Source organism: Myiozetetes cayanensis, unplaced genomic scaffold (assembly GCF_022539395.1).
Source record: "Myiozetetes cayanensis isolate MyiCay16 unplaced genomic scaffold, myiCay2020 scf4, whole genome shotgun sequence".
Classification (NCBI taxonomy): Eukaryota; Metazoa; Chordata; class Aves; order Passeriformes; family Tyrannidae; genus Myiozetetes; species Myiozetetes cayanensis.
Window position 1 is genome coordinate 7,368,396 of NW_026087631.1, and position 21,402 is coordinate 7,389,797.

The 21,402-nt window shown below is 39.8% G+C and overlaps 1 protein-coding gene across 6 annotated transcripts in view; it reads left to right on the top strand.

Annotated features, from left to right (window-relative positions):
• GNE (glucosamine (UDP-N-acetyl)-2-epimerase/N-acetylmannosamine kinase) overlaps positions 1–19,190 on the top strand; it is a 32,150-nt gene extending 12,960 nt beyond the window's left edge. For all 6 annotated transcript variants that reach the window (XM_050330135.1, XM_050330140.1, XM_050330141.1 and 3 more), the window contains exons 2-12: positions 2,317–2,525; positions 4,656–5,107; positions 6,117–6,269; positions 6,700–6,912; positions 7,582–7,669; positions 10,380–10,590; positions 12,054–12,183; positions 13,964–14,185; positions 15,155–15,337; positions 15,922–16,038; positions 16,767–19,190. In XM_050330135.1, coding sequence (XP_050186092.1) covers positions 2,317–2,525; positions 4,656–5,107; positions 6,117–6,269; positions 6,700–6,912; positions 7,582–7,669; positions 10,380–10,590; positions 12,054–12,183; positions 13,964–14,185; positions 15,155–15,337; positions 15,922–16,038; positions 16,767–17,002 — 2,214 coding nt within the window. In that variant the 3' untranslated portion in view covers positions 17,003–19,190. The remainder of the gene's footprint in view (positions 1–2,316; positions 2,526–4,655; positions 5,108–6,116; positions 6,270–6,699; positions 6,913–7,581; positions 7,670–10,379; positions 10,591–12,053; positions 12,184–13,963; positions 14,186–15,154; positions 15,338–15,921; positions 16,039–16,766) is intronic.
• Positions 19,191–21,402: the final 2,212 nt, after the last annotated feature.

Genomic DNA, 21,402 nt, shown 5'->3' on the forward strand with positions numbered 1-21,402 from the left:
TAATTTGGAGTAAGCAAACTCTGGGTCAGTTTGCTTTGTCCCTTCTTTATTCTGTGCCCTGTTACTTTAGCTTCTCAGTTTATACAGCATAGAATATGTATCCAGCAGTAGCTGACTTGAATGGTCTTGTGAGAGGTTTGCTTGCTAATATTGTTCTTGCAGTTTCAAAGACAAGCTTATAAATGTGTCAGAAGTGGCCTTCAGATCTTGAACGTGATTTTATTTGAATTAGTGGCTGCTTTTACATATATAATGACAGGATGTCCTGCTCAGAACCAGCTTCAGGAAGAAGTTGTTTTAGAAATGAGGAAAAGCAGTGGTTCTGTTATACCTGAGTCTGGCAACGTGATTTGAGATTTCAGTCAGTGACACAGGATAACACGCTCTATGACTCACGTTTATATACATCATCTAAAATCCTGCAAGATACTCTCCCTACATTTTCAACATGAGTTACTGAATTTCTTTCATACATCAAAGTATTTCAAGCATGTTGGACTAAAAGAAGGGGAAGATTAAATCAAAACAGCTATCATATATACACATAGCTGCAGATATTTTCAGCATGAATAACTAATTAAATTTCCTGAAGGATTATTGTCCAATCCTTTGGAAGTGTAAAACAGTAATTAACATACTGCTGTTGACATAACGTTCAAATGTAAATTCCAGTGAAGGGGCTTGACATAAACCAAATAATATTTACTGCTCTATGGCTGAGTCCCTAGAACTCAGCTTAATTAGTCGTCATAGTCATCAGAAGCTGAAATTCCAGGCTGTATCTGTTTGGCAGAAGTTGTATGGAGTAGCCATGGCTGCTTTGTTGAAGTAAATGTCATTTCTCACGAGCTTAGTCATGGGAGCCGTCTTTGGCTTTTTTGTCACCTCAGTTTCATTCTGAAAGCTGGCTTAAACCACTTGTTCAGGAATCAGTGTTTTTGGAGTTTAACTAGAAAAAACATGACAACCAGTAGTAGTTTTGTAGAGCCATAATGGATTGCAAGTGAGATTGCAAGAGGTTAGGAACATCTTTTACCTTTGACAACCTGGCATAGTTTCCTGATCACCCTAACATTACTATTATACCAAAGCATTGTTTGTCATCGTGTGTGATAAAACCTAAACTAATCTCGCTTAAAAATAGGGAAATCTTGAAAATTTGCTGAATTTCATAAGTTTCTGAAGAGTGAGATTTCACAGCAGCCTTTCTTTCAGAACTTCACTGAAAAAAATCTAAATGTAGTCTAAAAGGAGTGTGAAATGACAGTACATACATGACAATACTAAAAGGAGCAATTTCGTGCTTCTTTTAGTATTGTCATGTATGTATTGTCACGCTTGTGTAGCAACTGCTCAGAAAGAGCTTCCCTAGCTGACAAAACCAGTAGAGAGTGATACTGCTCTTAGTCGGAGATAAGCAACCCTTGTGCATTAATCTGGAGGAAGTTTATTTGCCATTTAAGTGGAGTAAAAATCTGATATAACATTAGATTTCATACCAAAAGGGTGATACTAACTTAAAATACAGTTACGTTTGAAAGGAGAACAAAAAAAAAAACAACAAAAAAAAATCCCACCATCTTATAAACTGTGGGTCTGATAAACTCTTCCTAACACCTTCGTAATTTCTGTTTGCGGGGAAAGGAAATTTGGGTTATTTGGGGTATTATATATATATGTATTTTATAGATATATTGCTATATCGTTTTTTTAACAGCTTTATTGTAACCCAGTGCTATATTATTGAATATCTTAATGTACTTTGGCCTACAAAACAGTTTGTAAGGGTTTAGAAGTCAATGTTTAACTTGCCTTATCTGACCAAAATACAAAGACATGAAAACCAACTCAGTCAAAAACTTTCACTTTTTTATTCACGGAATCTCTCAGTGGATGCATCTGAGCAATTTGTACCATTCTGTGCTTTTGGAATATGAGATTTTTATTTTTTTTCCCTTCATACTAAGGCACAGTAATTTTTCTGCTTATACAGAGGTTTTTATCTGAACAGGGAAAATTGCTGTTTAATTACAGCTGAACTTCATAATACTTAAATATGGTTTATACAGAATTTTTATATATTATTTATAGAAATAGAGACTATGAGTTTTAACTAAAAAATACAGCCTTTTATTTTCTAAAATTTTCTGATGATACATATTTTAAGGTATTAATTGTCCATTATCAGTGTGTCCACATGTCTGTTACTATGTGTCCACAGTTCTGGGCTGTACTTGTGTATACTATTCATGAAGTGTGCCATTTGCTGCAAGTAAATGACACTAATGATGTGCTTTTCTTTCTCTGTTATGCCAGGAAGTGTACTTCAAGAATCTTTCCAAACAGAAACAAAAGGAAGTCATGGAGAAGAATGGAAACAACCACAAACTTCGTGTTTGTGTTGCTACTTGCAACCGTGCTGATTATTCAAAATTAGCTCCCATTATGTTTGGTATTAAGGCAGAACCACAGTTTTTTGAGCTTGATGTCGTAGTGCTTGGTTCCCACCTGATTGATGATTATGGGTAAGGTGAATTTTTATCTTTCTACCAGTCTGTTCCTGGGGCATTAGCAGTGATACCATGAATGTTAGGTAAAAAAAATCTTGGCATTGTCAGTTCTAAAATCTTTTTCAGACTCCATTTTATTTTGCAGCTCCTTCTGAGATTGCATATTTCTGTGATATTTTTTCAACCAGTCTTGGAATTTTGGAAAGTTTTCTCTAAATGCTGTAATTGAGGTCATCTGCAGGATCACAGACTGTATGAAGTGAGAAACTCAATTCTTTCGTTTTTCCATAAGAATCTGGTGATATATCGAAAGAAAATGTGCTACAGCTTTTCAATTTTCACAGAGAAAAGATACTCCTGAGTCATTTTGTTGAGTTGCAGCTCATAGTTATTTTGCATGCTTTGCATAGTTATTGGACAAAGTACGTATTCCATATCCCAGGGGAATACTGTTAATTCTCACTCCCAGGACTGCAAGACTTGTGCAAAATAATATGAAATATTTCTTTCCCAGCTCCAAGGTGTTTAACACTTGTTTCTGTTATGAATAGTTTGTAATGCACAAAGCAGTCAATAGAGATTTTGATCTGACGAACGATGTTGCTGTTAGTTGCTTTGTGATAATTATCCTCAAACCCAGGTATTGTTTGGTTTTTTTTTTTCAGGGCCTAGCCCTGCAATCCTTAATCTGGGGAATCCTAGGGATATGTGTTGTAGGGATGTGAGGAGGATAGTCAACAGCAGCAGAAGTCAATGACAGTGATCCTGTGAAATGTTTGTTATTGAAATGTGTGGAGGATAGTAAAAGAAACAAAATCACCAGAAATGCACAATCATTTGTTCCCTAGATTTTGACCTTTCAAAAGGCAAAGAATATAGAAGCAAAGAAAGGAAAGTTTTTTTGAGATAAAAGAATGGTTTTTTGAGATAACAAGGAAAAAGGCAGTTATATGAAGGGTATTTGTAAGTGGAGTTGGAAATATGATGCAGTTTATGCTATAAAAATCTGAGCCACTTCACTCAGTAACACAAAAAGGATTTGCCTTTAAAAAAAGAAATACAAATTACTTGACAAGTTACTCGTAGGCAATATATCCTGTGTGTTACAGTAGTGAGCAGAATCAAATAGATAAATGGATAGGGTTTCCTTTAGTTAATGCAGAATGAGGATCACTTCCTTAACTGAGTTAGAGCACTTTTATAGTCTTTGCTGTCTCAGCTCAGCTTGCAGATTGTGAGATACTAATTTGCAGATTATGAGTAGAAGAGTAGATTTAATGAAAATTAAATCCAGTTTAAATCAGTTTAAAAATGTAATCCTTTGAATAAGACAGTGAGTATCAGATAGATTGAAAACAAAACGGGAAAACTTCTGTGTTTTTTCTCTCACAGTCCAGACAGGAATTCCAGTAAGTGTGCAGACTAAGCTCAGTTTTAGTGAATGTTGTAAACAGGTAATTTTATACAGATGTGTGTTCTCTTCTATTTCACATACATAACTGTAACAGTAATAATTCTCAGTGTTCAAGGAATGCTTTAACTTTCTTATTCTGGACTAAAGCTGGTAGTATGTGTGGAAGAGTTTTTTTTCTTTGGTGTGAAAGCCTGTTACCTTTGATTTTAAGGCTTTGTGCAGAGGTTGCTCAAGTCTGTGAATGCAGAAGTCTTTGATACAGCTCAAACACAGAATGTGAATAATATATCCTAGCTGCAGGATGTTTTCCTTGAGCATACAGGCCTCAGCTTTGCATCATCTCTGTTGTATTTATACAGTTGTCCAGTGAAAGTCGATAAACATACCTTTTCTGAAAGGAAATTGGGCCACATCTGTTCTTGGAAAGGCTCTGTAAACACATGAACAAAGAGTAGTTTGATTTTGGAGTATTTCCAGAACATGTTCAGCCAAGCTGCTCATTAAAGGTGTCAGAAAAACTTGATCCTTGGAATATGAGGGAGCATCTTCACATGGATGAGAATAATTGTGTTAAAGTCTTAAAACCTAATTTTTCTTAGTGAAGGAGATGTGATAAAGCAGGCCTTTGTTCAAACCCCAGTGCGGCTGTTCCAATTTGCATTTATTTTGTCAGGCAGTGTTGCTGTAAAACCAGGCTGTGTTTACTCTCGCCCTGTTTCTCTTACTTTCAGCAATACCTATCGCATGATTGAGCAAGATGACTTCGATATTCACACGAGGTTGCACACCATTGTGAGAGGGGAGGATGAGGCAGCTATGGTGGAGTCAGTGGGCCTTGCATTAGTCAAGTTGCCAGATGTCCTCAACCGCCTGAAACCTGACATAATGATAGTTCACGGGGACAGGTTCGACGCCTTGGCCCTGGCCACGTCTGCGGCCCTGATGAACATCCGCATCCTCCACATTGAGGGTGGGGAAGTCAGTGGGACCATCGATGACTCCATCAGACATGCCATAACCAAGCTGGCCCATTACCACGTGTGCTGCACGAGGAGTGCAGAGCAGCATTTGATAGCCATGTGTGAGGACCACGACCGCATCCTCTTGGCGGGCTGTCCCTCGTATGACAAACTTCTCTCTGCCAAAAACAAGGACTACATGAGTATCATACGCGTGTGGCTAGGTAAGCATCCACTTTTTTATGTTTTTTCCTGTGTCTTTCAACACTAGACGGACTCAGAAACTAGGTTAGCAGTCCAAAAAACTTAACACATTTGATAATAGTACCTGGTATTTCTTTCTTTGTATGTTTCGTTTTTCTTTTGTTCTGTAATCTGCCTTGTGTAGCTGAAAAGCTCCAAAACTGTCCTAGTGAACACTCTGGTCCTTTTGTCAAGGCAAAAAAATAATTCCTTAAATGGGTAATTTCTCTGAGCTGAACAATTTAAAAACAGCTATTTTGGTGTAAAGGATGTGTTTAGGTAGAATCAAAGCTGTTCAGGCCTACTATTAAAAAAAAATCAAACAGAATTTGTATTACGAAATGTTTTTTTGAGGAATGCACTGAAAGAAGGCAACATGCACCAAAGGCTTTTGGTGTTTCATATTCATTGACTTACAAATCCTGTAAACAATGGGGGGTTGTGTTTTCTTTTATCTTTAACAAAACAATCTCCTATAGGGCATACTAACCTGTGTAGTTGGAAGCCAGAGTGTTTTTTGATCAGTATGTTTTGCAGATCAGTTTCTGTCAAGTGTACTAAAACAACTCTGACTGACTATTTTAAAGAAATGGAAATGAAGTTTTGCTTGAGGATGACCATTTGACAGAAAACCAGAGCAGCTTCAGGATTTATTCCAGATTTACACTGTTGTGAGAACAGTTCCTTTATCCTGGTATAGTCTTGCTAAGCTTTAGAAGTAGGCTTGCAAGTTAGCAGTTTGTTGAGGTTTAGGTAGTGGTCTCTATAAAGTTATGTGATAGATATTGCTTAGAGAGGCAAATAACACAGTAGATCACCCTGTAACTCCCTTGAGTTTTATTGTAGCATTGATACTTACGTGTTAGATACCCCATTCAGTACCTTCACTCTTCAGGGCTTCACATCAGTATTTTCAAAAGTGTGACCTTCCTTCCTCTTGGTATTCTATACCAATTAAAAAAAATTTTTTCTTTGCCTCCGTTTGGGCAGGTGAAGATGTCAAAACCAGAGATTATATAGTTGCTCTGCAACATCCTGTGACCACAGATATTAAACATTCCATAAAGATGTTTGAGCTGACACTAGATGCACTCATCTCCTTCAACAAGAGAACGCTTGTTCTATTCCCTAATGTGGATGCAGGTGAGTAGAACACCTTCATGACAGAGGGACAGAGAAAAGGGTGTTTTTATCCTAGACACTCTAGCCAGATGGAAATAGCTGGATGGTGTCAGCATCATGTGTGCAGCTGCTGCAGCTGCATGTCCTCGTTGCTGGAGGACATTTCAGCTTTTCGGTGTGGGAAGGAAAATGAAGTGAAACCATGTGACACGTAGGAGCAGTATTAGTGCCTCTTAAATTAACTTCAAACTATGAAGAGGCTTTTGTAGTGGATTTTTGGGTCAAACATGGGCTCACGTGCCTAGCTATGCAACTTACACTGTAAGAATAAAAAGAGAACAGAAAACTTACTCAGGGCTGAGTGAATGGCTAGCCACTGCTCCTTAATGTGTCTGGACTTCCATTTTAGAAGTAGAACTTGAATAATTCATTCTACCTTGTTTTTCTGCAGGAAGCAAAGAGATGGTTCGCGTGATGAGGAAGAAGGGGATTGAACATCACCCCAATTTTCGGGCAGTAAAGCATGTCCCATTTGACCAGTTCATTCAGCTGGTCGCTCATGCTGGTTGTATGATTGGTAACAGCAGTTGTGGTGTCAGAGAGGTGGGAGCATTTGGTACACCTGTCATTAACCTGGGGACGCGTCAGACCGGAAGAGAAACAGGTACATGTTTGCTTGGCTGATTTCCTTCTGAGGGGTTTTTTTACTTTCCCAGGATGAAGGCAAATGAATGCTTAATAGAGGCTATCTTGCAACATGATTTTAAAGCTTCATTTAACCCATTTTAAAGCTTCATTTGCTATTCCTTTATCACGTTAATCCTGTTACGTGTGATACATAAGGTAATGGGGCTTTTATCTATAGATAAGTGAAAATATATCTCCATTTGCTGGTGATTCCATTTAACAGAACAGGTAACTAATTGTTTTCCTTCATGGCTAATGTGATGTTTGATAAGCATAAAAATTTCACTTCCAAAATATGAACTCTTCACCAGTTCAGGAAGTGGTTGTATTGTGAGATTTCAGGTGTACAGACAAGACACAAATAGCCATTTATCCCATTTTCATATGTGTCTTTTTAATGATAGAGTTCTCTGGAAGACAAATTCTCTGCTTGCTAGTGTTTTATAATGCAGGACATTGTATCACAGGTGTCACCATTGCTTTATCAGGAGCAAGGGGAGGCACATAATTGGTACAGAGCAGTGTTAATCTGGTGTTGGTCAGAGGAAAGAAAAATAATTATTTTTTTTATTTCTAAAGCAGTTCTTACACTCTAATGTAATTTGGGGGGCTGATCAGTCCTATTTTGTTGACTTTTGTCATCTAGGTGAAAATGTTCTTCACGTTCGTGATGCTGATACACAGGATAAGATTCTGCATGCTCTACAGCTTCAGTTTGGTAAGCAATATCCATGGTGAGTACAATTGTCTTAATTCATCTGAGGGGATGTTAAAAGCAGTGGAGTGAAAAGCATTTAGCCCTGAGGTGGTTCACTGTATTTGATTGGAGTGATTTTAACGTGCTAATCTGAGGTTACAAATTATGTTTTGTTTCTGAATCAGAGTGTAATGTGTGGTATGCAGATTCATATTTGTAGAGCAAAACGTTACTCGTGAAGTTTTGATATAACAAGTAATTTAACATCCAGCAGAAAGTCAGGAGGACAAAGTTCATATGTTAACTTAGCGTGATTAAGAGGGCTTGTTCCACAGCAGCAGCGTGGGAGGAGAACATCCCGTGTGCCTACGTCTGATTTGTGCTTCAAGGACACTTTTTAATGTGGGTACAGATGATGCCACAAGCCAGAAAATGGGCAGGATCAAGGAAGACCATTGGTGAAATGGGCTTTAAACTGAAGGACTCAGAGATGGGGTCCAAAGTGGCAAGGCTTGTGCCATTGGTTCCTCCTGGGGAGTGGGTCATACCAAGCAGTGTATATAATAAGATAAAAATCATGGGGCTAAACACATCAAGAGTGCTTATGGCAATGGTGAATCCTCTTACAACCCTTCAAGCAACCCCAGTGCCTGATACTCTCTGAAGTGCCTGTATACAAATGTATGTATACGAGTGCAGCACGGACAATAAACAAGAACTGGAAGTCTGTGTGCGGTCACAGGCCATGATCCCATTGCAATTCCTGAGACGTGGTGGGATAGCTCATGACTGGAATGTTGTCATGGATGTAGAAAAAAAAAGGAGGTCATTGGGAGCAGTCAGCCTGGATTTACCAAAGGGGAATTAGGCTTGACCAATCTGATAGCCTTTATGAGGACATGGATGAGGGGAGTGGATGTTGTCTGCCTCAACTTCAGTAAGGCTTTTGACAGCTACTCGCATAACATCCTTATAGGTAAGCTTAGGAAATGTGGGTTAGAGGACAGTGAGGTGGATCAAGAACTGGCTGAATGGCAGAGCTCAGAGGGTCATGATCAGTGTAGTAGAATGCAGTTGGAGGCCTGTAGTCAGTGGTGTTTCCCAGGAATCAGTACTGGCTTCGGTCTTACTCATCTTGTGTATCAGTGCAGGGGTGGACTCTACCCTCAGCAAGGTTGCTGATGATATGAAACTGGGAGAGTGGCTGATACACCTGAAGGCTGTGCTGCCATTCAGTTGGGACCATGGTGGGCTGGAGAGTTGGGTGAAGAGAAACCTAATGAGGTTCAACAAGGGCAAGTGTAGTTTCTACACCTGGGGAGGAATAACCTCAAGTACCAGGACAGGTTGGGGGATGACCTGCTAGAGAGCAGCTGTGCAGAGAAGGACCTGGGAGTGTTAGTGGATGGCAAGGTGACCATGAGCTGGCAGTGTGCCCTTGCAGCCAGGAGGGCCAGTGGGATCTTGGGATGCACTGGAAAGAGTATGTCCAGCAGGTCAAGGGAGATGATCCTCCCCCTCTGCCCTAGTAAGGTCACATCTGGAGTGCTGTGTCCACTGCTCCTCCGTTCAAGAAAGACAAGGAGCTACTGGAGAGGTTCCAGAGGAGGGCCACAGAAATGAGTAGGAGACTGGAGCATCTCTCTTATGAGGAGAGACTGTGGGAGCTTGGCCTGTCTAAAGAACAGAAGCCCGAGAGGGGATCTCATTAATACATATAAATATCTCAAAGGTGGGTTCAGGAAGGTGGTTCCAGACTCCTTTTGGGGGTGCCCAGCAACAGGATGAGGTGCAAAGGCCATAAAACAAAACACAAGTGTCACCTCAACATGAGGAAGAACTTCTCTACTTGGAGGGCGGCAGAGCACTGGAAGAGGCTAGGTCATGGAGTCTCCCTCTCTGGAGACATTAAAACCCACCTAGATGTGTTACCTGCTCTAGGTAGGTAACACATCCCCCAGCCTTGGCATGGGGGTTGTCCTAGATGATCCCCAGAGATCCCTTTCCACTCTAACTGTTCTTTGAAGCTGTGACACAATACTTCATAGCTGAATTGACCCATGGTAGAGAATCTTGACTGCAGGCTTCCAGGGAGGCTGCAGAATTAAAGCAATATGCTTTTCATTACCCTTCAGCCCTACAGTATGGACCCTCATTTCTTTATAAGTTTTTGTAAACTTCAAGAGAGAGTATTTGTCCAACTAAGGACAAGAATCAAAAGTATATTTCTTAAGAATCTAGATAGAGCAACAAAGCTTAATTCTGTAATACCAAATGTCTGACACCATGTATGGTGATATTTTAGAAACAGATGTACATGTTGAATCCGACATGAATGTACAGTTTATTACTATGTAGTTGTTATCTGTGTGATAAGTACATCTTGGTTTGGGCCTGTAGCACATACATAAACTGTCTGTAATTTTTATGTTGTAATTTTGCTTTATGATGCAGGTTCCTTCATCAAACTCTTTATTTTTACAGGGATTTTTGGCATCATTAACTTCCAGTTTTCTACATTCCAGTTTCGTATTCCAAAATGGAGCTAGTGCCAGACTTGCACAATCTATTGTGTGATCTTCAGTATCACTCTGTACCATACCTTGTGGCAGTGTGAGCTGCAGTATTGTCATAGTAGCCAGAGCATAATTTTTTAATGACACAGTGTTAGTCTTCTGTCATATAAAGAATTTTACAGATTGCAATGTTACTTCCAATAACGTGGATTTTTTATATATACATTACAGCTCAAAAATATATGGAGATGGTAATGCTGTTCCCAGGATCTTGAAGTTCCTTAAGTCCATTGACCTCAAAGAACCATTGCAAAAGAAATTCTGTTTTCCTCCTGTCAAAGATAATATCTCTCAAGATATTGACCATATTCTAGAGACACAGAGTGCTCTGGCTGTGGATCTAGGTGGAACAAACCTCCGAGTAGCAATTGTCAGTATGAAGGTAAATACTGTGTTTCTAGATATTCTTCAAACTCCATTGGGCTTTGCTGTTGTGTTCCTGCAGTGAGGATATGGGTTTATGATGCAAAAGAGCTCCAAAACAAAGTAGGCCTACTGACTTTTGTTGTTGAGAGATAAAGAAGATTTTTTTTTTTAAATTTTCCTCCCCTTCCGAACTGAAAGTGAAGAGGAAACTAAGCGTAACAAAATCCCCAAAATCTCTTGCTCACGTGATGCTGAGAGGGTGGCATCTAAACCTCAAAACCACTGACAGTTCTTTCAGCAACAGTAACTCAGCCATGTTTGTTACTCCTCTTTGCTTTAGTTGGGTTAATTTAGTGCAGTTCACTCAGATAGGTTGTACAGGGGATATAACGGGGAGGTAACATTGCTAAGCAGTGTACCTTCTGCAGATCCGTGGCTTAATCCTGCAATTGCACTGAGATTAGTTTCTTATAGGCATGCATAATGAATACTTTTATTACCACTGCGTGACTCCCAGGGTTAAAAATAATCCTTTCCTCCTGGATCCTCCCCACCCTGTCCAACGTATCTACGAGGGCCTGTACTGACAGGACAAGGGGTAATGGCTTTAAACTGAAGGAGAGTGGGTTTAGATTAGATATTAGGAAAAAAATTATTCACTGTGAGAGTGGTGAGGCACTGGCACAGCTGTCCCAGGAAAGCTGTGGATGCCCTCTTCCTGGGAGTGTCCAAGGCCAGGTTTGGATGGGGCTTTGAGCAACCTGGTCTGGTAGAAGGTGTCCCTGCCCACGGCATGGGGCTTGGAGCTAGATGAACTTTGAGGCCCCTTCCACCCAAAACTGTTCTGTGATTCTATGATACATCACAGTAGGTGGTACTCCAGAAATACTACAAGTGTCTCAGAAGTATGATTGCTTAGAAGGAAAGTTATTTATGAAAGGATAGTAAATTTTGCCTTGAAATTTTTGGCATTTCTCTGGCTGACTCTCCTTTTGCTGGTAAAATAGGAGTGTCTCTGACACCACACAAACCTTTTATGTAGTCAAACTGGAAATGTTTTTTTCTCTCCTTTTTAGGAATTACTACTCTTTTTCTTTTAACTCTTTAGTGTTGAGTTTAAGTGGGTTGCTATATCACGGTTTATGCCCAGTGACAGTTCCAGTAGGTAGCTCTGGTGATATTTCCTTATACAAGCCATGTGTTCCTTAAAATGTGTATTTAATTTCAGACAGGGGAGGTTGATTACAGGAGTGGAATGTCATGCCTACTCGTGCAAACTTGTCCCCCAGAACTGTCAGGTATCTTGCCTGTAGTCCTGTGATCTAAAGCATAGCATCTGGTTTTGGGGGTGTTTTTTTTTAAAGAGATAAGTTATAGCTCTCTGTTTTCAAATTGACCTGTAATTTAAATTAAAGAGACATTTCATCATGAAGTACATCTCTCTAAAACAACATTTCTTTTGTGGTTTTTAATTTCTAGGGTGAAATAGTTAAGAAGTATACCCAGCTGAACCCTAAAACCTATGAAGACAGACTGGAATTAATTCTAAAGATGTGTGTAGAGGCTGCATCAGAAGCAGTAAATGTAAACTGCAGAATTTTGGGAGTAGGTAAGTTAACAAATACTAACTTCATCCTTTCAACATGAAATTAAATCACTACTCATTAATTTAAAATGGCTTTCTAAAATAGATCTCTTGTACTTTAAGCTCTTAAATCATAAAGTATATTCAACGAGCTTTTTAAAATGACTGAAAATGAGAAGCTGACTATAAAGACCGAGATTTCTCCAGTTTGTAACAGCCATGAAAACAATCAGCTAAGTTATAGTAAATGATATCTAAAATGTGTGGTACATAGATTTTATGGATTTTGAAGCTCCCTGCTGTCTTGGAATTGTGAATCAGATGTATATCAAAACAGCTCTTGAAACAACTGCAGCTGAGTCAAGTTCTCCTACCATCTGTAAGCCTTTCTTCAGGGCTTGGATCAACTGTGCAGCAGAGTACTCAGTTATGCTAGGGCAGACTAAAATGGCTAGAATTTTAGGAATAAATTTGCTGCTAACAGAGACAAAAGCAGCCTTTTTGCCTACTTCAGTTTGCTTGCACTTGCAGTAGAGTTCCACATTAAGCTGTTTATACCAGACAGGTCTTTTTCAGCTTAGTGGTGGCCGTGAGGTTTGGCCTTACATGTTACAGTTATTTATTAAGGTCTTGATTAATATGTCCTGGATTTTTAAGGAGGACATAGAATCTTCATTTTAACTGAGAAATACTCTGTGAGAAAAGTGGTTTGTTCCAGACCAAAACTTACTTGAATCACACAAGAAAAGTTAATTCGAAGATGCTGTATTCTTTAAAAACAACGTTAAGAACACAAAGCCATAAGAAGAAATGTTAGACCTTCAAATCAGATCTTTCTTACAGCTTTAATGTTCGATTCAGCTGCTTGTCTTAGAAGTTTTGTGGCTGCTTTCCATTATAACGTTAACCCTGGAACCATCTATAGAGAAGTAGCACTACAATAAAATGTTCAAACTTCATTGTCTAGAGCTAAATATCTCCATAATAGTGCCCTACTTTCAAAGGTCCCAAGAGAATCTATCAACTTGGGAAGCCTCTCTAATTAGGGAAAACTGGTTTGGCTAATAGCGCCTGTTACTGGTCATTATTCTGTTCAGTAGACAAACCTCTGAACAGATTTGATTTTTCACAAAAACATTGTGTTTTTAGGTAGAAATCACTACTCTAAGTCCAGTGATTGTTTTCAGTCATTCTAAACCTTAAGAGTTACAGCAGACTTCAGGACATTAGTAATGTTTCAGGATTTGAGTAATTTATTTTGTACAGTGTGCTATTATGTATTTCATACATGACTAACAAGAAACACAACCATGAAGTGATTTGCTGCAGTCTTGCCTGAAGTAGGAACACTAACTCTTTGAGTAACGTTAACCAATACCTATCTGGTTGGTCTTAGGGTATTGGTGTGTTGTGATTAGAGCAGTGGCATTCTATGAATTACTTCTTTACTTTAACTGAGCACTGAAACACACTGCTGGAGAGGTTGTGGAGGCTCCTTCTCTGGAGATGCTCAAAACCCAGACACAGTCCTGTGCAACCTGCTTTAGGTGAACCTGCTTTTGCAGAGGGGTTAGAGTAGATGATCTCTGGAGGTCCCTTCCAACCACCGCCAATCCATGATTCTTTCTCTTCACATGTCAGAAGTTGCACTGCCAGTAATACTTGAGAAATCTTTACTTCCATGCTCTGCTTTAAAGCCTAATACTAGAAATAAAAATTCTTTTTCATTACAAAAACAGGTCTTTTACTTAAGTACCACACAGACTTTGTTTTGATTTTTCTCTCCTGTGTTTCTGGGACTTAGGTATTTCCACAGGTGGACGTGTAAACCCCCGAGAAGGAATTGTGCTTCACTCTACGAAACTCATCCAGGAGTGGAGCTCCGTGGATCTCAGAACTCCCATATCTGATGCTCTGCACCTGCCAGTCTGGGTGGACAATGATGGAAACTGTGCTGCTCTAGCAGAGAGGAAATTTGGTCACGGAAAAGGAGTAGAAAATTTTGTAACACTCATTACTGGCACAGGTGGGTGTGTTACAGTTCAATGAAACCCAAAGTCCAGCACCATCACTTAGAAACTCAACTGATCTTAAAAGTATAAACACTACCACTGTGCCTAGGAAACCCTAATATTTTAGGTTCTTAAACCAAAAATCCTTTTGCTACTCTTATTTGTGTCTTTTAGGGTACTTTTTATTCAGGCTAAATAAAACCTATTCTGTAGTTTAAGCTTCTTGATAAAAGAAATTCTGCCTGATACAGCTATGCAGGCAAGGAAGGAAAATCTAGGCAACTTTAGCTGGAATAATTTTGCATTTTTTCAGCTTTATAGCTTAATTCTCTTTCAGAAATACAAGTGAGATCAGAAAATCTAGAATATGAGCAACTAAATATGAGAGATGATGCTTAGTGTATCTCAAATGCAAATGTGGGGTAACTTTTCTCATTTGTTAAGTATATAGTCCTTTAGATCGTGGCAATAATACCTGGCTGATCAATCCACACCCAGAGTTTGAGAAGGGGCAGCAGAGGCCTGCAGGTTTTAGTGTCCTGGCTCTTTAGCACACAGGTTTAACTGTCTCAGTACAGGATTAAAATTACTTCTTCTCTGAAGTGCAAAATTTTAAGGCCACTTGAAAGTCAAACCACAACAAGAGCATGACTCACAAGCTTAAAAGATCTGTTGTAGTTCAGTACCATCCATAGGCTTTTCAAGAAAAGATAAGCATGATATATAATTTTGATACATATATGAATAGGAGGGAGCTGTGAGCTTGCTTTTATTAGGTGTGTCAAATGGAGAAGAGTTCTTTTAATAGCCAGTAATTTCTGGTTTCCAGTGTAGATCATCACTGATGCAAATTATTTTATCTTGTCTGTATTAGAATAAGGAAATACCAGTGTCCTGCAGAACTGGGGCCTCTTAAAAGCTGCTGTGGGGCAGGGCAGGTGTTTGTCTTTTTTCTAACCATGTAAGTTTCCATAACTTTGCAGGGATCGGAGGTGGAATCGTTCATCAGCATGAACTGATCCATGGCAGTTCTTTCTGTGCCGCTGAGCTTGGGCATATTGTCGTATCTTTGGATGGACCAGAGTGCCTGTGTGGTAGCCAAGGATGTATCGAAGCCTATGCCTCAGGAATAGCATTACAGAGAGAAGCCAAGAAACTGCACGATGGTATCTGTTTACTTTATTTTTGAAAACACAATTATGGAAATGCAGTGTAGGAAGAAGTTTTTTAAAGGTAGACCTGCACTCTTTTTTTCTGAGAGGAAACAAGAGTAGGTGTACTGGTAACCTGCATAGCACAAGTATTTTTCAGTGGCCAAGAACATCTGGAACCACTGGTCTCAAAACTACCAGAAGCACAGCATAGAGTTTAGACTCTCCTTTTTAACCATGCTGTAAGGTGATCTGAGAGACATTCTGTGATGTTTGGTTTCACGGTGATTGTCTTTCAGCAACAGCTTCTCAGTCTTAAATATTTGAGAACATTTGTATTTTATTAACTTTTAGGCCTGACAAGACTAGTGAATTACCACACTATAACTGTTTGAGTTTGATTCCCTGCTTCTGCAAGTAGTTCCCTGAATAGTATGGGTGTGATTACTTTGGCTAAACTTAGGGTTGTGCAGATTGTTCAGGATTCATTATGCAAGTAAAAGACATGCAAAGACTTTATTTGCCTGGTTTTTCACCGTCTCTTTCTTGACTTGCCACATCACCACGTTTTGCTCTTGGCTTTCTCTCCTCCCTTTCAGATGATCTGCTTTTAGTAGAAGGAATGTCAATGAAGAAGGAGGAGACAGTTAGTGCTGCACATCTTATTCAAGCAGCTAAGCTTGGGAATGCCAAAGCAGAGAGCATTCTCAGAACAGGTAAGAAGATAGCCCAAAGGGTGGAACACTCCCATGATTATATTTTTGGGGATACAGAAGTAGTAGTGCTCTGGAACACCACAAACACACCCTACACATTGAGGAACGTCCTATATTAAAATTACTGATGGTAAAGAAATTTCAAGTATAAATGCTGGAGGAAATGTCAGCAGAAGTGTATATTCAAGGCATCTGTTCCAATAAGCAAGATTAAAAGCTTCTGCAAAGATCAGTTTAAAAAAGTAAAACGTCGACATTCTCATATTGGAAAATTTGGGGACACTTCATTGTAAGCAAGAGAATGGCTAGTCTGAGGTAGCAAAGACAATTTATGTATTGCTTTACACAAGGTATTTTAGTGTTTTATTAGCTTTAAACAGACTGCTCTCCCTCACATGCAGCTGATAAGATGGTAGAGAGTAAGGCTTTCCTGTTTTTGCTTTGCTTACAAACACGATTAATGTATCATTCTGTATTTCATGTCCATATCATTGATTAATGCATTATTGTGCAAAAAAAAAAAACCTGACCCTTTTTTTTTTTCCCTTTTACTTTGGAAAATAAATAATTAATGGCAAACTGATAGTGTCTGATAACATAAAACTCTGCCCTATTGAAGAGAACACTTTCTTGACAGTGTTATTTACTGGTACCAGACCTATTTCAACTACTGATGCCAGAACTGCTTTGAGTATTATACTTAATTTCTTTTTACTTTATCTTTTCAGCTGGGACTGCATTAGGCCTCGGAGTGGTGAACATTCTACACACCGTGAACCCCTCTCTTGTGATCCTTTCTGGAGTTCTGGCTAACCACTATGTTAATGCTGTCAAAGACGTGATAAATCGACAGGCCTTGTCCTCTGTTAAAACGGTGGATGTGGTGGTCTCAAATCTAGCAGATCCTGCTCTTCTTGGAGCGGCTAGCCTGGTACTGGATTATACTACACGTAGAATATACTAGGTACCTGGAATAATCATAGAAATGGACTGTTCAAATTCCTGATGGGTGGAGGGAAGGCTTTGCCCCAAATTTTAATTTGATGAGAGCAGCTAATGAATCAGAGTAGTGTTCTGAGTAGTTAAGTGACCACTTCAGCCTTTCCTAATAGAAGTATTATCTTTTTGTAGTTTTCCTAAACGTCATCTGACTTCATAGGAAGTGATGTGCAATTGTTTTTTTAAGCACTTCTGTTGGTAAGCCTGTAGGTTACTTTTGAGTGTAGCTGCATTATTTATAAGCATCTCTTGATGTATGGTGGGGATTATGTGTATGGTGTGTAAAATTGTAGGTAACACTTGGGGATCCATGTCTCATTTCCCAGCTATGTGAAATGAGATGTTTACCAGCTTTTCAGTTTCCAGGATTCCACCCACAAAGTGAATGTGATGTAATCATCAATAGCAGGTAGTAATTTCGGTGGGTGGAAAGGAGGGAAGCAGCCTATTCCATAAAAAAAAAACTATACCTAGAAATTGTGGTTCATGAAGGACTTGGTAGAGGCAACCAAGTGTTTTTTAAATCATCTCTAAAGGGCAGAGTCCCATTTTAGAAGCTTTGCGTATGAAAGAAGAAGACTACAGTCTAGTGAGCATACAGCCTGCAGAGCAGTGCAAACAAACTCATAAATGAGCATCTTTGTCTCCTGGCTATGGCCCACAGTTAATTGTTTGATTTTTATTCTTTGGGGATTTCTCAAGGGACTTAATCTACTGCTTTGTCTGCCAAATTAGCAGAGAGGGGGGACTGCTTATTCTCTGGTGGCCAAGTTAGCTGAAATTCAGCCACGTGGCACATGTGATGATAAAGACTCTACCTTGCAAGAAAACTCTTCCACTGCAGAGTCAACAGGGTGCATCCCTTCACCCGTTCTGGTGGCTGCAGGTACGCTGTTCTTGTCCTGCATTCACCATCAGCTTTCAGGGTGAAAAGTCAAATCTGACCCTCATCCTCACCTTCAGGGCACTCAGATGCCTGGGAAACATACACTTTTATGTCAGGTACCAGTGAAGACTTGCCTAAGTAAACCATATTTTATATTTCTTTAACTAGTCCTTCTTGATATATAGATCCAGCTGCTTTTTTAGCACACTTTCAAAATACTGGAGAAACTCAAAAACCAACCTATCACAAAGATAGCTGTGGAGGAACAATCATAAGACTGTCCTCTGTCCTGCATTTAATGGCCTGTTTTGCCATCTAACTCAACCACTGATATTCTCAGAAGTCCAGTGATGTGTTAGTACAGGGGAATAAAAGGGGCTATTTCCACCCTTGAACTTCTCCAACCAAAATGAAACAACCTTCTGGAACCATTGCCCTCTGCTATACAATTATCTTGGACTGAATAGCTCTTAGTATACTGGCTAATTCTGGGATATTATCTGTAGAGGCTGTCTTCATTTCATCCTCTCTTCCACAAGGAATGTTTACTGAGAAATTGCATCCTCAGAGCAGATTTCAGAACCACCACATCTTCCTGATGTCTCTAGGAACAATTGTGCAGCCTCTATACCATCAGTTTTCCTCAAAAGCAGGAAATATTGGTTCTTAATTTTATTTTCAAAGTTTTAGTAGGCTTTGTATCATCAGGGATTTTTAGTTCCTTTTCCTACATGTCTTGGTTTACTTAGTGACTCTCACTAACTTCAATACCATGAGGTGTATAAGCAAGTCAAGGAGAAATCAGTATTTTTCTACAGTGAGATCAAGAGTAACAGATCAGGATTAACCTCAGAGTACTGAGGTTCTAACAGTGAGGAGGCCTGTCATTTGATCTTTCCATCCTCTAGCATCACAGGGGATGCCTGGCTGGAATGCCTTGCTACAAGTGGGACCAGGCTTTTGCTTTCCAGACCCTCTGAAGCTCTGTAATTTTGATATCTCAAACTCCAGATGTTTTTCCCTAGCAGGGAGGGTGCAGGCATAGAGAAAACACAATAGACTAAAATTCGTTTGAAAAGTTTTACTCTAAACACCTTTAACATCTATTCCTGTTAAAAAAACCCAGTTTTTAAAATGCTTTTTCTGTCAACTGGCTGAGAACCTGTTGCATATGTACAAGTGGTTCAAAAGTCCTTGCAGTTTCTCCCTAAGGAGTTTGTGTGTTTATAAAATCAGAAAGAATAAAAAATCATATTTAATAGCATAATAGTGATTTTGTTTCTCCTTCCTTCCCTGTTCAGAAACCTCCCTTGCTCTTTAGGTACTTTAATGTGGTCCAGAGGTTTCATGGGCACTACCTCCCAGCTGTATCCAATCCCAGAGGGAGCAAACATGGGATGTTCACAGAACATCTGCAGCACTGTGCCTACTTGATGGCCCTGTGTCCCTTAAATCATCCCGTATCATGTGGATCATGGGCTCCAGTGAGGGCAAACCAGACTTTGTATCAATACTGGAAAAAAAGTTGGGGAGTGAAAGCCCTTTTTCCCCAGCTATTATCAGTACTTTGGCGTGTAAAGCAGCAGTGCATCCTCATTATGTGCACGAGGTATTTTTACTGCTGAAGCTTAAGCAAGAATTGCCACTGTCCAGCCCTTGAAACAGAATTGCAAATGACATCAACAGCTCGGGTAGAAGATCCCTCATGAATATGGGTGTTTATAATCAGCATTACTTAAGCAAGCAGCAGCAGCAGAGTGCCAAAAGGTTGGAAAGCGAATTAAAACTGGAGTTCCTCGTGTTCTAATGCGTAATTGATGTAACCACTATAAGACCTCTACTTGTTCCTATTCCACATTGCTCCTCGTCCTTGCAGCTGGTGGAAAAATGACTGTTTTGTCCACAACAGCTCTGCTTAACCACAGAAACCCAACCAGCCAGGACTTGGAATCATGAGGAGGCCAGTTGAGCTGTCTTTTTACAGATGATTGCTGATGCTTTGCAGACCATGTAGCCAATCCATACAGCATCAAGACTTGAATTTTTTTTTGTCTCCTGAGCAGCAAGTTTAGTTATTCAGTATTTTGAGTCTTTGATCTGTCATCCAGCCACTCAGAAGTAACAAATTTTCTGGTGGTCTTGAAGCACTGTCCCTCCTCCATTTAATTGTAAGAAAAGTGTCAGAAACTCATAGGTATTATCAGCTGAGGCAATAGCAATTTTGTACCAAAACCCATCACAGAGAGTAAGATGCAGACAGAATTTATGCTCTGATTCAGTGAAATCTGATCGCTGTGTCCCTTTCAAAGGCCATGGAGAGGTTACAGGCAGTAAAACATCTGGACTGTACACCCTTGGACCACTCCAGATAATTGTGTTTCTATTAGAACAACTGTTCTGCAGATGAACAAGCTTGCCCACCACAGGTACTTCTGAAGGAATCCTCTGTGGCAAAGACAAGACACCCATCTCATCCATTCTGAAATTCAAGCCATTAATCTGTATGTTTCCCTCTTACTCAGCTGCTCACAAAAAAACCCACACCAGCAAGAAACAGGCAAGCCATAGCACATTGTTCTATGGCTACTTAAAACCTACCCATGTTCCACAGGCCCAGAGGATGAATGCACAGCGCTGTTGTTTTCAGGCTCCCTGCTTCCTAATGAACCCCATGACCTCTCCATCCCCCTTCCTTACAAATGCTCATTGTAATTTCAGACTGCCTGGCTGCCACCTGATCACAAGCTAAACAAAGCGAGTTCTATACCAGGATGTTATTCAGCAGGAGTACGCAGCTTCTCTCTCAATGCTGCATGAGATCTTTGCAGATCTGAAGGATTGGAAGTGTCCAGGTTTTCTTCCAGTTTCCACAGACTGACCCAGCTTCCTATGGAGATAAAGCAGTAACAGTGGGAAGTTAAGAGCCAGTAATCAGAGGAAAGAGTGTGCTCAGTTAGGCCAGAGGTAGCACAGAATTGTCACGTGAAGTCACAAAACAAAGTGATAGATGCTGACCTCTGAAGAAAACAAGGCAATGTTCAGAAAAAAAGACAAGGGCTTTAATTTGCCCAGATAAACCCCAAATATTCTTTTGCTTACTTGCAACAAGATGTAAGTATCCGAAATAATTCTCAGACACAGAAAACGTCCAGACCCCGGAAGTGCTGGGTGTAGTTCCAGTACAAGAGAGACACACTGAAGAGTTCAACAAAAAGCAACTGGAGCATTTCTCTTGTGAGGAAAGGCTGCAAGAGCTGGGACTGTCCAGCCTGGAAACAAGAAGGCTCAGGGGAATCTTATCAATGTATTTAAACACCTGAAGGGAGGGTGCAAAGAAGACAGAACCAGGCTCTTTTCAGCAGTGCCCAATGACAGGACCAGAGGCAGCAGGCACAGACTAAAATGCAAGTTCCTCCTGAACATCAGGAAGCCCTTTTTTGCTATATGGGTGACCACACACTTACCCAGAGAAATTAAGG